At 41.3% G+C, this 11,988-nt stretch overlaps 1 protein-coding gene across 1 annotated transcript; it reads left to right on the top strand.

The window, feature by feature from the left end:
• The first annotated feature begins 620 nt into the window (after positions 1–620).
• Positions 621–11,785, top strand: LOC142404757 (killer cell lectin-like receptor subfamily F member 1). Its single transcript, XM_075491756.1, has 7 exons — positions 621–702; positions 6,688–6,765; positions 7,908–8,006; positions 8,830–8,970; positions 10,011–10,162; positions 10,874–10,986; positions 11,653–11,785. Exons 1-7 carry the CDS (start codon positions 621–623, stop codon positions 11,783–11,785), a joined length of 798 nt encoding a protein of 265 aa, XP_075347871.1.
• Positions 11,786–11,988: the final 203 nt, after the last annotated feature.

Raw genomic sequence — 11,988 nt, 5'->3', positions numbered from 1 at the left:
TTTATTTTGAGTTAAATTTAATGCATCATTAATATAGTCTAAATTCAGTTGTTAAACCATTATAGTACTTGGTGGATGGAGCAGGTTTGAGTTACATTTTTATAGCTCTAACTGTGGTTGCAGTTACATTAGCCCCAAAACACCTTATACTGATATATATCTTGTTTATCTTCCTTTTAGGTGAATAGGCTATGTAAGATCATGCACACGAGCATAATACATCCACAACACAGGTTGTACTGCTTTAGCTATTCTCATGAGAACCAGCAAAGCTTTTGTACCTGAGTAAGTCCATTTTTGAGTATTCCTTAGAAACTTTGCTCTGCTTTGGCCAAAAATAATTTTTTTTATATTAATAAAAAGACTGTTTTTTAATCTTTATTTTCTCTCCTGTATTCTGAAGGGCAAGACATCACACAAGAAGAGACAGAATGGTGGCTGAAAATAGGCTTTGAAGCTGTATTGAAAGAAGTAACTTCCTTCCTTTTTTCTGTTTCTCAGCCTTCCTCAGAGCCATAGCACAGCGTATGTATACTTCTGGAGGCAGGCAAAGCTAATACAGGATGCAACCCACTGTATTAAACCAGCTCTTTCTATAACTCAGAGGGACTTGCTCACCAATGGCAGGTGATATCACATATGCGGACGTGGCAATGCTACCCAGGGAAAGACCACACGTTCCTTCTCGAACATCAGTTCCAGGTAAACCAGCTAATCAGCTCTTGGACGTACACTGTTTTCTCTTATATGCTCTCTCTCTCTCTCTTTCATTTTTAAAATTGTCACTGAATAAGACTAGAAGAATGCTACACAATGCTGGATGCAGAAGTCACGGGAAGGGTGAAAAGTTGCAAATGGTGGAAGAGATCCTCATGAGATACAAACCAGCAAAGCTACTCTTAAGTCAGTATTGCTACAGAGTAGTGTCTCAGTTCTGGCCCCTTGTTTTAAGTAACAAGGAGAAACAACAATTGTTCGGTTTTGAATAATGAGCATAATATTTCTTTTAATATGAATTATATATGAACAATACGATCAAAAACCTGTTAGAATATGCTCCATCAAGTTACTACCTAGTCCAAAAATCAGATCAATGCATTTTATGATGTCTTCATGGAAAAGGAGTAGTAAATTAACTAGCAAGTCAGAAAAGTAGTGGCAGTTGAAAGTGCTGTCACTGAAGGAAGTACTGAATTACTCCTAAAACCCTCCTGCTCTTCCTCTTTGATTATCCAGTAGTTATTTTCCCAGAACCACATTATCAGTCTGGGATCGCTTCATATGTTTGTAACAAAAGACAAAGGTTTAAGTCAATATCCATGGTAAGGAGATGATTTAAACAATATTTTTTTAAGAAATAAAATTTCCACTACTTGGAAAAAATGTAATTCATTCATGAAAGCATTTTGTTAAAATTCTGGATCACAGCTAATGCGAATGGCAGCTTCTCACTATGAGCAAATAGGAAATGCTTGTGGTCAGAGTAAGATGATATTTTCCTGCTTTCAAGGTTCATTAGTAATTAATGTGTTTAATTACTTAAGGAAACTACATAGTGTAATGAGCATTTTTAGAAGATGTTCTGCTTACAGTGTAGATTAATAGTGATGATGGTGCTCTGAATGCATGTATTTAAATGACAGAAAAAACTAGTTTTTTTATATTTTTACAAAACCTTTATCTAAAAAATAAAAATTAGTTCACTTTATTATATATCTAACAGAAAATACTACCTTATGCTGTATGTTCATGTATCCATGGATGTTGTTTGTACTACTGTAACCTGTACAACACAAAACTCAGAACGTTCACCTAGAATTTACCCCATTTCTAAGGTGATATAATTTATTTGCAAAGGGAGACAGGCATCAAATATTGATTTGAAGACATCCAAAAATGTCCCTTGATCATACTTTCTAAAGGAAGAGCTTGAAGTGGAATAAGCCAGGCTTTAATTTCCAATGAAAGTTCTCATTAACATCTAGATGGTTCTTATTAAACCTTTGTTGAATAGATTTTAGCACTCAGTATTTTCTCACTTGAAGTTACTAGCCACAGTAATTAAGCAATTTCTCAGTGTCTTTTTGCCTTTAAATTTTTCACTCTAACTTTCTGAAGAAGTCTATTTTTGTAGATGTTTTTCTGTTCATTCTCCAGTGTTTCTATCTCCTTTAAAAATATGGGCACCAGAGATGCACCCAGTATTACTACAAGTCTCAGTTATACAGAGGCAAAAATCTCTTAAATAATCTTTCCTTTACTTTTCATAACTCCCAGTATCACCTTCCCCCACCCTTATATCTGGTTATACTCAAAAACATTTTGTTTGACTGGGCTTGAACTTACAGGGCTGTCATTATGGCTGTCTTTGTTTGTTTTGTTAATCTTTTTATTATTTTCAGATTTTATTAGCAATTATTTTTCTACTTATTTTGACAGAAATGGAAAAAGCACCAAACAGTACTAAGCAATATTGGACCTCATATCAGTTTAGAACACGCTGGAAATATTTCCCTGATGACAATTATTTCTCTGCCTTCATCATTAACATAGGTTTTATTACTACTAAAATAGACAAGAACTTGAGCCATATTATCATGCTTTAAAAATTCAAATGAACAATTTCAGTTGCTTGTTCCTTCCTTGAAGTTTTAATGCTTTGACCAAAATTCACACATACTCATCCAGCTGGTGAGTGTTCTGTTATTCCAAGAGGCTCTTCAAAAACAAAAGACTCACTTTTACCATAGGCAGAATGGGAGAAAACACATTTTTTCTACAGAATCATTTCTGTAATTTTTAAAAACTTGGTAGGAAATTTGAAAAAAATCCTGAAAGGTGACAGGCACATTGAGCAATGTTCGTGAAACAGACTTAAGCTCAGTGTAAGAATAGCAATGATTAGTGTTAAGGTTCCCCACTGCATAGCGGACTCTCGCTGAGATGCCCTGCATTTCTTTACAGCTAATGGAGGAGAGTCTGGGATCCTTGCATGGTGAGCTAGGAACTGCCCAAAGTAGCTAATAGGATAGAACAACGACGGAAGGTGCTGCTCAGTCAGCCATTTCTGGGAGTTAGATCCTTCCCTGAAAGCTAGAAGTAGCTCTCTCCTACATGGACTGGGCTCAAGGCTGCTTTGGACAGGACAGCTTCCACATACCAAACATGCTTACAGCATGTCCTACTCGTTATCACACCCTGCATGAAGAATTTTCAATACTTCCTCCCGTTTGGAGCAGGAATTTGAAGCTGATTCTCAAAGTGAGGTGATGCAACTCTCGTGGCAAGCATCACAAGCTCTCCCTTTGGCACTACCCCTCCTCTGTGACACATTGAAATGTCCACTGGAGGATGGCTAGTACCCACATCCCTCCCTTTGCCGGATTTCATGCTGATCTTGCTCTTGGCCAGGGATGTCTGGCTATCTTACAGAAAAAGAAGCAGCTCTGAGATAGGCATGAGGGAAAGCACTGCATAGTTAAAACTCTCACCATGGAGGAGGGAGAGCTGGGTTTAATTACCCCTGCAAATTCGGCAGGTGAATGCTCTGAGTGGCAGATTCCCAGACTTTAGGCAGGACTTCAAATCACTAGGCTATGGGAAAGTGGAACAGGCCCACCTCCTCCTGGCTGCGTTTAGTGCAAGTTTCAGACCATTAGATGCAATTTACTGGAGTAGATACTAAAAAACACGTGGGTGGGGGGCATAGCTAATTTGCCCTGCTAAAGTATAGCTGCTGGCAAGATTTGGTGCACATGAAGGGTAAACATGTGGGGAGCTGAGCTTCTGCCAAGGTTCCGTAGCAGCTGAGTAGGTGTTTTAAATATGTAAAATGTGGATTTGAGAGTGAAAGTCCCTTTACAGATCCAGCACCCACCTCTTTTTTTTCAGCTTTTCTTTATCTGTGAGAACGGGATTTGTTTTTGTCAAATTATGCAGTTTCTTGGAGTCCTCCCGAATACTGTTCTTATCTCAAAGTCTATTCAATGTATTTTATGAGGATACAGAAAAAGATATAAAACTCACTGGTGGCACAGTTGGAAAGAATGTAAAAGTTTGCAGTCGAATGATAAGAAAAGCTCAGTCATTGAAAACTATTGGGATAAGCACGATAGACTGGACAAACTGTGTTAAATAACGTTTAGCACAATGTAGCAACAAAAAACGTCTGCAGCTGTAAGTTTGGGAGGCTGCACCCAGAAAAATGATTGAAATGGATTTGTTGTGATCCTGTTCCAACAGGAAAGTCAACACCAGGTTACACAACCAGTTGGACTTCAGCTGTCAGTCAGGTGCTCTGAATTACAAGGACGAGGTGATTCTTGGATGCTCTAGCAGGGCATGTTGAGGAGGAGTTAGTAGGTGGTACTATCTGTGCACGTCCTTTGGTAAGCTAGCAGGTACTATTACAGTTCATGTGCTTCAAAACAGATGTTCAAAAGTAGAAAAGTGTTCCAAAAATACAAGCAAGGATCAATACAGCCTGAAAATCCATTTTCTAATTAAAGATTCAGACAGTTTTTGCTTCCTAGTTTACTCAAGAGTCACCTGATTATGGTTCATAAAGTGTTACATAGAAGACCTTTCCGCTAGCAGAAAAACAAACCAAGAAGAGTTCAACTCCATCATCAAACTGGCCTACAAGTAGTTGCAGGCTGCTATTAGTTCACCCCTTAGCTCCTTGTTCCCCTCCTTAGCCTCCTCGGCCCCTCCAGGTCTTGACCATCTTACTGTCCACCCTCTGCTGGACCCTTTCCAGCTTCCCTCAAACCCCCCTGAATGGGGTGGCCCACATCTGGACACAACGTTCCAGGTGTGGCCGCAGCAGCAGCAAGTGGAGCAGCACAGAAACTTCCCCTGCTCTGCAGGCCAGGGCTCTCCTAACGCAGCCCCGCTGGTGACTTGTACGAGCTGTGATGATGAGGGTGCACCATGGGCTCACGTTCAACCTGGGGTCCAGTTGATTGCAAGAGCCCGATGGCTGTAAAGCTTGACTCTTTGGAGTGAATGACCTGCCAGAAGCACTCCCTATCTGCACATTCACGAAGCAGAAGCTTCCAGTGAATAGAGATGTCTTTCTGCACTTGCCAATTTGCATATAGAAATGAAGTGAAATTTCAGTTTTAGTAAGTGACAGAGATCTCCACCGAGTACCAGGGCTCCTTGTTGCTAAACTAGGTAAGGGTGTGTAAGCATCCGGCAAAATTAAGGTTACATGGTATTTTAAAACCACTTGCTGACTTCTGAGGACTTCACATTCAAATGATCATGTGCCAATACACACTGTAATAGAAGTAATCCTTTTTTTAAAATATTCAGTTTGCGTGGATAATATTTTTTCATACAGTCTGAGAGATAATCTTTAAAGGAATGGATCTTTATTTGAGAGAGAAAATATTTAGTAATAGTAGCATATTTTCTAAAGTATGTATTTTAGAAGAAGTGTCTCCATTTATAAGTGCGTTTAAATTTTAAAAGTCCTGACTGTTCTTCTTTGAAAAATATTTACATTCTAAGAAGAAAAACTTTTATGAGCATTTCTTTTTGAGAACAGATACTTTTCTGTACAGTTAAATGTAATTTACAAGTTTTCTGTAGTTCATTGAACTAATAAATTGTAATAAAGCAAACAGCAAGCATAGCATAGAACTAAATTCTCTAATAGAACTAAGTTCTCTAAAGCATAGAACACCTTACCTGTATGAATAAACCTTATTTGCCAATCAGGTCCTCAGTATTTTTCTTACTGTAAAGCCTCTCCACACTTCAGCAATTCTCATATCAAATGCTACCTCATTTTAGCCTAATGAGACTCTCTTCTTCTGCCAAATTTTTCCCTGATCAGTGAGATTTTATACAACACAAATTGCTTACTTCTTTTTAGAAGCCCCAGTGATCACAAACTAAGGCTGTAGCACAGAAGCTTATTCTTGATTCAGATAGCTAAAATCTCCCCATTTATGGAAAGAAGATCAGTCTATGAAAGGTCCAAATATCTTCTATAAAACTAGCCAGTAGCTCTACAAAATACCCAGCTAAAACAAAATCGAAAATGTGTTCAGAAAGAATCCATGTGCATCTAACTCACACCATGCTATTTTAATGGCTTTTTTGTTTTGTTTTGGCAATGTACATCTGGAAAGGGATGTCTCAAACCATCAGGTCCATTCCTCTGCTATTACAGGCATCACATAATATCCTGGCATAAACACTCACAAGTCAGGAATGCCCCCAGGAATCACCTTGCTGCAGAAGCATTTCTCTGAGTGGCAGTTTCCCCTTTGGGGTCTCCCTGCTCCACGAAGCGGTCACAGCTCTGATGCCCCTTAAGCCCCTATGATACCTCCTGAGATGGCTTAGCAACAAATGGGATGTTTGCTATGGATAGTACCCAGGTCTTACCCACCATTCAGTTTTTCTGTCTGTCTGCTGGTCCAGCCACACAGGACCCAAATAGTTCAAGCAAAGATTGTGGAAGAGGCTTTTAGTTACTTCCTGACAGCAGCAGGAAATGATAAGTCATCATCTTGCCTGTTGTTTCTTAAAAAAAAAAAAAAAGCTGAACTAGCAGCTCTGGAAACACATGCCCCTTTTTATACAGACTTGATCTTCTACGTAATTCTTTATTGTTTCTCCACTTAATGGTTTGCACAACCACAAATGTCAGCATTTCCCTACTCCTTACAGGAAACATGATCACATACGCTGAGCTGCGCGTGAAGCCGAAACCCAAAGGGAGCAGCAGATCAGAGACTTCCGCTTCTGGTAGTGTGCTATTTTGTTTGGTTGTTGGTTACTAATTATAGATTTAGTCTTTCCTATAACCCAACAGTAAAACCGGTTATCAAGAGTCTTTACGTTCAATCTCTCAATAAAGAACTGATTTATCATTTCATACTTTTTTTTTCACTGGTTTCTCACACTTTCCTTGTAAAAATAATATTGAAAGAGATTTTAAAGATAATTTTTAAAAATGCCTTTGTGCCCTACATTGAAAATTTAGCAAAGGAAAGTAAAATTCCACATTTTTTTAGGAACCCTCCTGTAAGTGTCTCTGCAGGAACAGTCACAGGGGCACATTTGGCTTTGGAAGTAGCATGATACCCAGCTGTCTATGTGCACTTAATGCACTCATGATTGCCACCCTCTCTGTACTGAAGTACATGCGCCAGACAAGGTCAGGCCCACAGAACTCTGTGAGCTGAAAGGGAACATTAAAAAATACATCTTAGGCAGCCGGAGAATGGGGCAGTTGCTCATCTCATGCAGGCAAGGTCAGGAAAACAGCAGTTATGAAAGTGCAAGTCCGTGGCTTGTGGAAATGGCACCTTGACCCCAAATTTCCTCGGGTCCTGCCTCTTCCTGAGTGTTTCACTCTCACGAGCTGATGAATGCCGAACGGATGGAGAGATGCTTGGTCAGATGTACTTCACTGTGCTATGGTGTCAGTATGGGATTTATTTGCCTTTTCTGTGCATTCAGGTAAGTTAGCTTTCAGCCACGACAGGCACAGGAGAGCATGACCAGAGAGGAAGAACATACCACAGGCCATCCCTGATACTTTTCCTGAATTGCTCTGCAGGGTCTTGCAGGGTGTGGGTGCGTAAGTGGAAGGAGGCAACGCTTGAAAAAATTAACTCAAAGGAGAAAGAGAGAATTCTTAATGGAATGATTGATCGAAAATCACTTGCTCTATCTGACAAAATGATCTTTCGATTTCACTTTCATGTATGCAAAATGGATGTAAATTATCAATAAGTAAAATGTTCCTGCATACTTCAAACAGCAGTGATTTTAGGCAGATGATTTCTCTGTTGTTTCCATGTAAGAAACTGGCATACATATAGGCAGTGTTAATTTTAACAGTGCAAAGACCTTAAGCTGCTCTTCCTCCTGCCTCCCTCCAGGCTGCCGACACAGGTGCTCAGCCTGGTTCTATGTGGCGCTGGTCCTGGGAGTCCTTGTGCTCGTCCTGCTGGGTGTCATAGCCGTGCTAGCCAAGCAATGTGAGTAGGTCCTACCATCCGCTTCATCCCTTCTTTTGCAGACATGGTTAAACCTCACAAGCAGAGTGATGCCAAAAGAAAAATTCCCTTAGTGTTGCATTAAAGGTCTCAAGTTATACACAAATACAGGAAAATAAATGTAGTGTTCCAAAGGGAACATTTGCTACCTGTCATTTAACATATATAGCGCAGATGAAGGGGAGTTGCTGCAGTCTACCTTGCCATCAGTGACACTGAATGGCTGTAGAAGCAGGTTTCAAATCATTATGACAATCAAAAAATTTGGCCTTCCTGACTTACAAGTTAAAAGTTGCGTCCATGATGCTACTTTGAAACCATTTCACTTAATTACTTTGTAGGTTTGAACAAATAAAATAAAAATCAGACTTCAGATCATTTCATTTAATCAGACTTCCCTGGTACTGGCAATATCAAAATCCACAGGATGCTCCAGCTATACAAGAACTGTTCCAGAGAAGATATTAATTTCCTAAGAGAAAACAGTCTTGAAAAACTTCAGAAAAAACATGTACCTCCCAACCCTCCCTCAAATCTCACCACAATATTGTGTATTCTTTATATGTCCAACTATTAAAAATGACAAACTTTTCTTTTCTTGTACTGTCCATATTATTAAGCACCTACACCCTTTGCCAGACAGAATCACTGAGTATGCTCATAGCTGAGTGCGTATACCCCCCCAATATACACACACACACACATATCTTCACATTCACAGTATAACAGTGGATACAAAGACTACATTCCCTTGACCCTGTTGTTAACCATAATCTCTCTCTTTTTTTTTTTTTTTTGGTTCAAGTTTTGAAGGGCAGAGCAGGAAAATTGGAAAGTTTGTCCCAGTATGGTCTAAATAGCACTGGTGATCACACTTCTGCAGAGAACACTATCTCGGCGGTGCTCCTGAAAAGGCTCATGGAGGAACTGTGTGAAGATGGACAGGGTGAGGGAAGTTAGTCCTTTCACAGCACAGAGGATGTGTTGTGTGCACAATTCTGTTGTCTCTGTTCCCATTTCTATGACACCCTGCAATTTATGGGAAATCACTGGTACTACCCAGGAAGCATGGCGTTCCTGCATAGAAGTGATGCCAGGATCTAAACTAACATTTTAACAACAACAGTTTTGCTCCTCTTTTGGCATAAATAGTTTCAGGTACTTTCTTTGCATTTCTTTCTGCCAGGAGCTATTGTCAGAAATGCCATATGTCGTAGATCCTCCCCTTGTCCTGAAGAACACTTTCCAGACAATAATTGTTCACAAAGCATGGGAGGGAATTTAGCTTTCCTATCCTTTTGCAAGGATCAGGCAGGGGAAGACCTTCCTGTGTCTTTTTATTGTGGATCTGTTATTTGTTGGCAAATATTAATGCCTTTCTAAGGGTTGATTGTAATGATGTTACTTTGAAACATTAGAGGAAGCCAAGACAGAAAATGTGGGGGACGTTCCTCCCAGGTGCTCTGAATGAAATGGGAAGTAGACTTGGGAATAGCAGTGTTCCCCTTATTTAACACAGTTCCTTCTCCAGCTCCATGGAAATAGTTTGAACATCATTTAAGTAGCTGTGCTTTCCAGTCACATCATGTGTCAAATCCACACACTCCACGTCACAGCATATCGCACAGTGTCTCCTCACAAGGGCTGCACGCGGGAGGAGAAAAAGTGTCTTTGCAGCCCTCCAGGTCCTCCCAGTGCTCTCCATCGGGCAGGTGCACAGGGAGGTGGAAAGCCTGGTGATATGCAGTGGGAGTGCAGAAGTGGGAGTGCAGTGGGACTGCATACCACCGCGGCAAGGGAGTGGGAAGCTGAGGAGAGGAGTGGCGCTGGAGCCTTGAAATGTCTCTCTGCACGCAGCAAACACATGCTCGGGAGTGGGAACTGAGCACTTTTGGACCAGCCAGCCAGCCACATGAACATAAAATGCTACAAGGCAACTGGAACAAGTCATTGTAGGAGCTAACAGTTCCCTCTCTCCACCCACAGGAACAACATGCGAGCTGTGTCCTCCAGGGTGGCAACTACACAGGGGGAGATGTTACTACTTCTCTGAGAAGGCTGTAAGCTGGGATGACAGCCAGACAAACTGCCTGGCCAGGAAATCCCAGCTTCTTGTCATTGAAGATGAAATTGAGATGGTGAGTCTTGCAGCAGCCCTAAAATTGTGTGACAGGCATCTGCCTTAGCCAAACATTTCACCAAGTGAACATGGCCCAGATGTTAGGTGTACATGCGGGCAAGCAAGAGCCCCATCAAGTGCAGAGCATCTACAGACAGGAGCTTGTTTTGGAGAGGGTTGACAGAGTAGAGCTGAAGAGGAGAAGCACAAGAGATGCAAGTGTGAAAGCCAGAGTAGTTTTGACTGGGAGGAGGAAATGCTGGGGACTTCCCACCCATTTCCATTACTTGGCTCTGGGAAGAGCGGTCTGATTCAACCACTAAATGGAAATTCAAACAGCCAAACCTCCTTCTCATTTTCCTTTGGGAAAATGAATAGCAAGGTATTGCTGAATGGCTCTTCTGAGAAACTTACCATTCCCTGAGGAACAGGTCTTTTACCTTAAAGACCAGGCTTTGCAGCCTGGCTCTTTAGGGTGAGGAGCATCACTGAGGGGGTTTTTTGACAGCTGACAGGAAGCCAGTCAGCCTGAGCACCAGCCTGAATGGAAACTCTCTGGCTGGTCACGTGCATATGGGCCGTTGTAATGGACTGCTTTCCCATGGCTGGATCCCTGCCCTTGCTCCCCACGTGAGGCACTACCTGAAAAGCTGTGCATGAGACGGGACGGTGACCTGAGCACAGCAGAAAAGCTCTGCTGTTGGGTAACATGCTTCTACTTGTTCCACAGGAATTCATAGACAATAAAGAGAAAGATGCCAAATATATCTGGATTGGGTTGAAGATTCAAGACATGAAGAAACAATGGAGTTCAGTTGAAGATCACCGAGTAAAAGAAAAAAGGTGATGATTTGTGGGGAGAGGGTGTCTTTGGCAAAAGCTAAGGTATGGCACTCCACATGTAAATACAACTCTGAATCCAAGCTAATTTCCCAAAGCACAGATCTAGTCCTGCAGCCTCAGGCACCTATTCAGAGTCTATTTCACGGCCAGTTCCAGGTTAACTGGTTCCTGCTGGACACCTTTGGAAACAGATTTGTTTTCTGCCTTCAAGACCAACCACAGTCACAGTCCATGTATGTATTAATGCAGAGGGATATTAATACACACTTCTCCCACTGAAATCACTGTCAACAAACTCTCTCAGTGTACAGACCATGTATACCACCTCCGTTGAATGTGATGCCTGTCACGTAGTGTGGGTGCTGGGATCCGTGCTGCTGAGGGGTTTTTCCCCTCCCTTTCACCATTACAGTTCAGCATCATGGCTGCATGTGGAGGTTTTCTCATGCTTCTTACACTGATGTTCATGAGCATCAATCCCTCAGCAGCCACCAGTCTCTGCTGTGGGTGCCCAGCCTACCTATGCATGGCTGTTGAGGAACTGTGCTTCAGCGGGTTACCGAATGGGTGTCACCCAAACCCCACACTCAAGATGTTATCAATATTTTTATCCAGTACTCAATTTAAAGCTGACAACTCATTGCATTCCTTTTGTTCTCTCACCAGGATAGCTGTAAGTAGAATAGACACTGACAAGAACTGTGCTGTTTACAGAAGAAAAAACATGATCCAAACAGATAACTGCCAGACTTTAAAGAAGTGGATCTGTAAGAAGAACGCAACTTTGTTGGTGCTCTGAGTCAAACTGTCTGACAACAGGCAGAGCTTTTTGTCAGAAGACCCATTTTACTGATAAAACAACATGTGATGTAAATAATTTTATAACACTTGCACAGAAATTTACATTTCGCTGTTCTGTTTTCCCTAAGACTTTGTCTGATGCAAACAGGGAACTCAGAAGTTGCTAGGTGTCAGTGTGAAGGTCACGCAACAGGACTGCAA

The sequence above is a fragment of the Mycteria americana genome, chromosome 1, assembly GCF_035582795.1.
Source record: "Mycteria americana isolate JAX WOST 10 ecotype Jacksonville Zoo and Gardens chromosome 1, USCA_MyAme_1.0, whole genome shotgun sequence".
NCBI lineage: Eukaryota > Metazoa > Chordata > Aves > Ciconiiformes > Ciconiidae > Mycteria > Mycteria americana.
The sequence above is the reverse complement of the archived record's forward strand: the minus strand, read 5'-3'. Positions and strand labels throughout refer to the sequence as shown.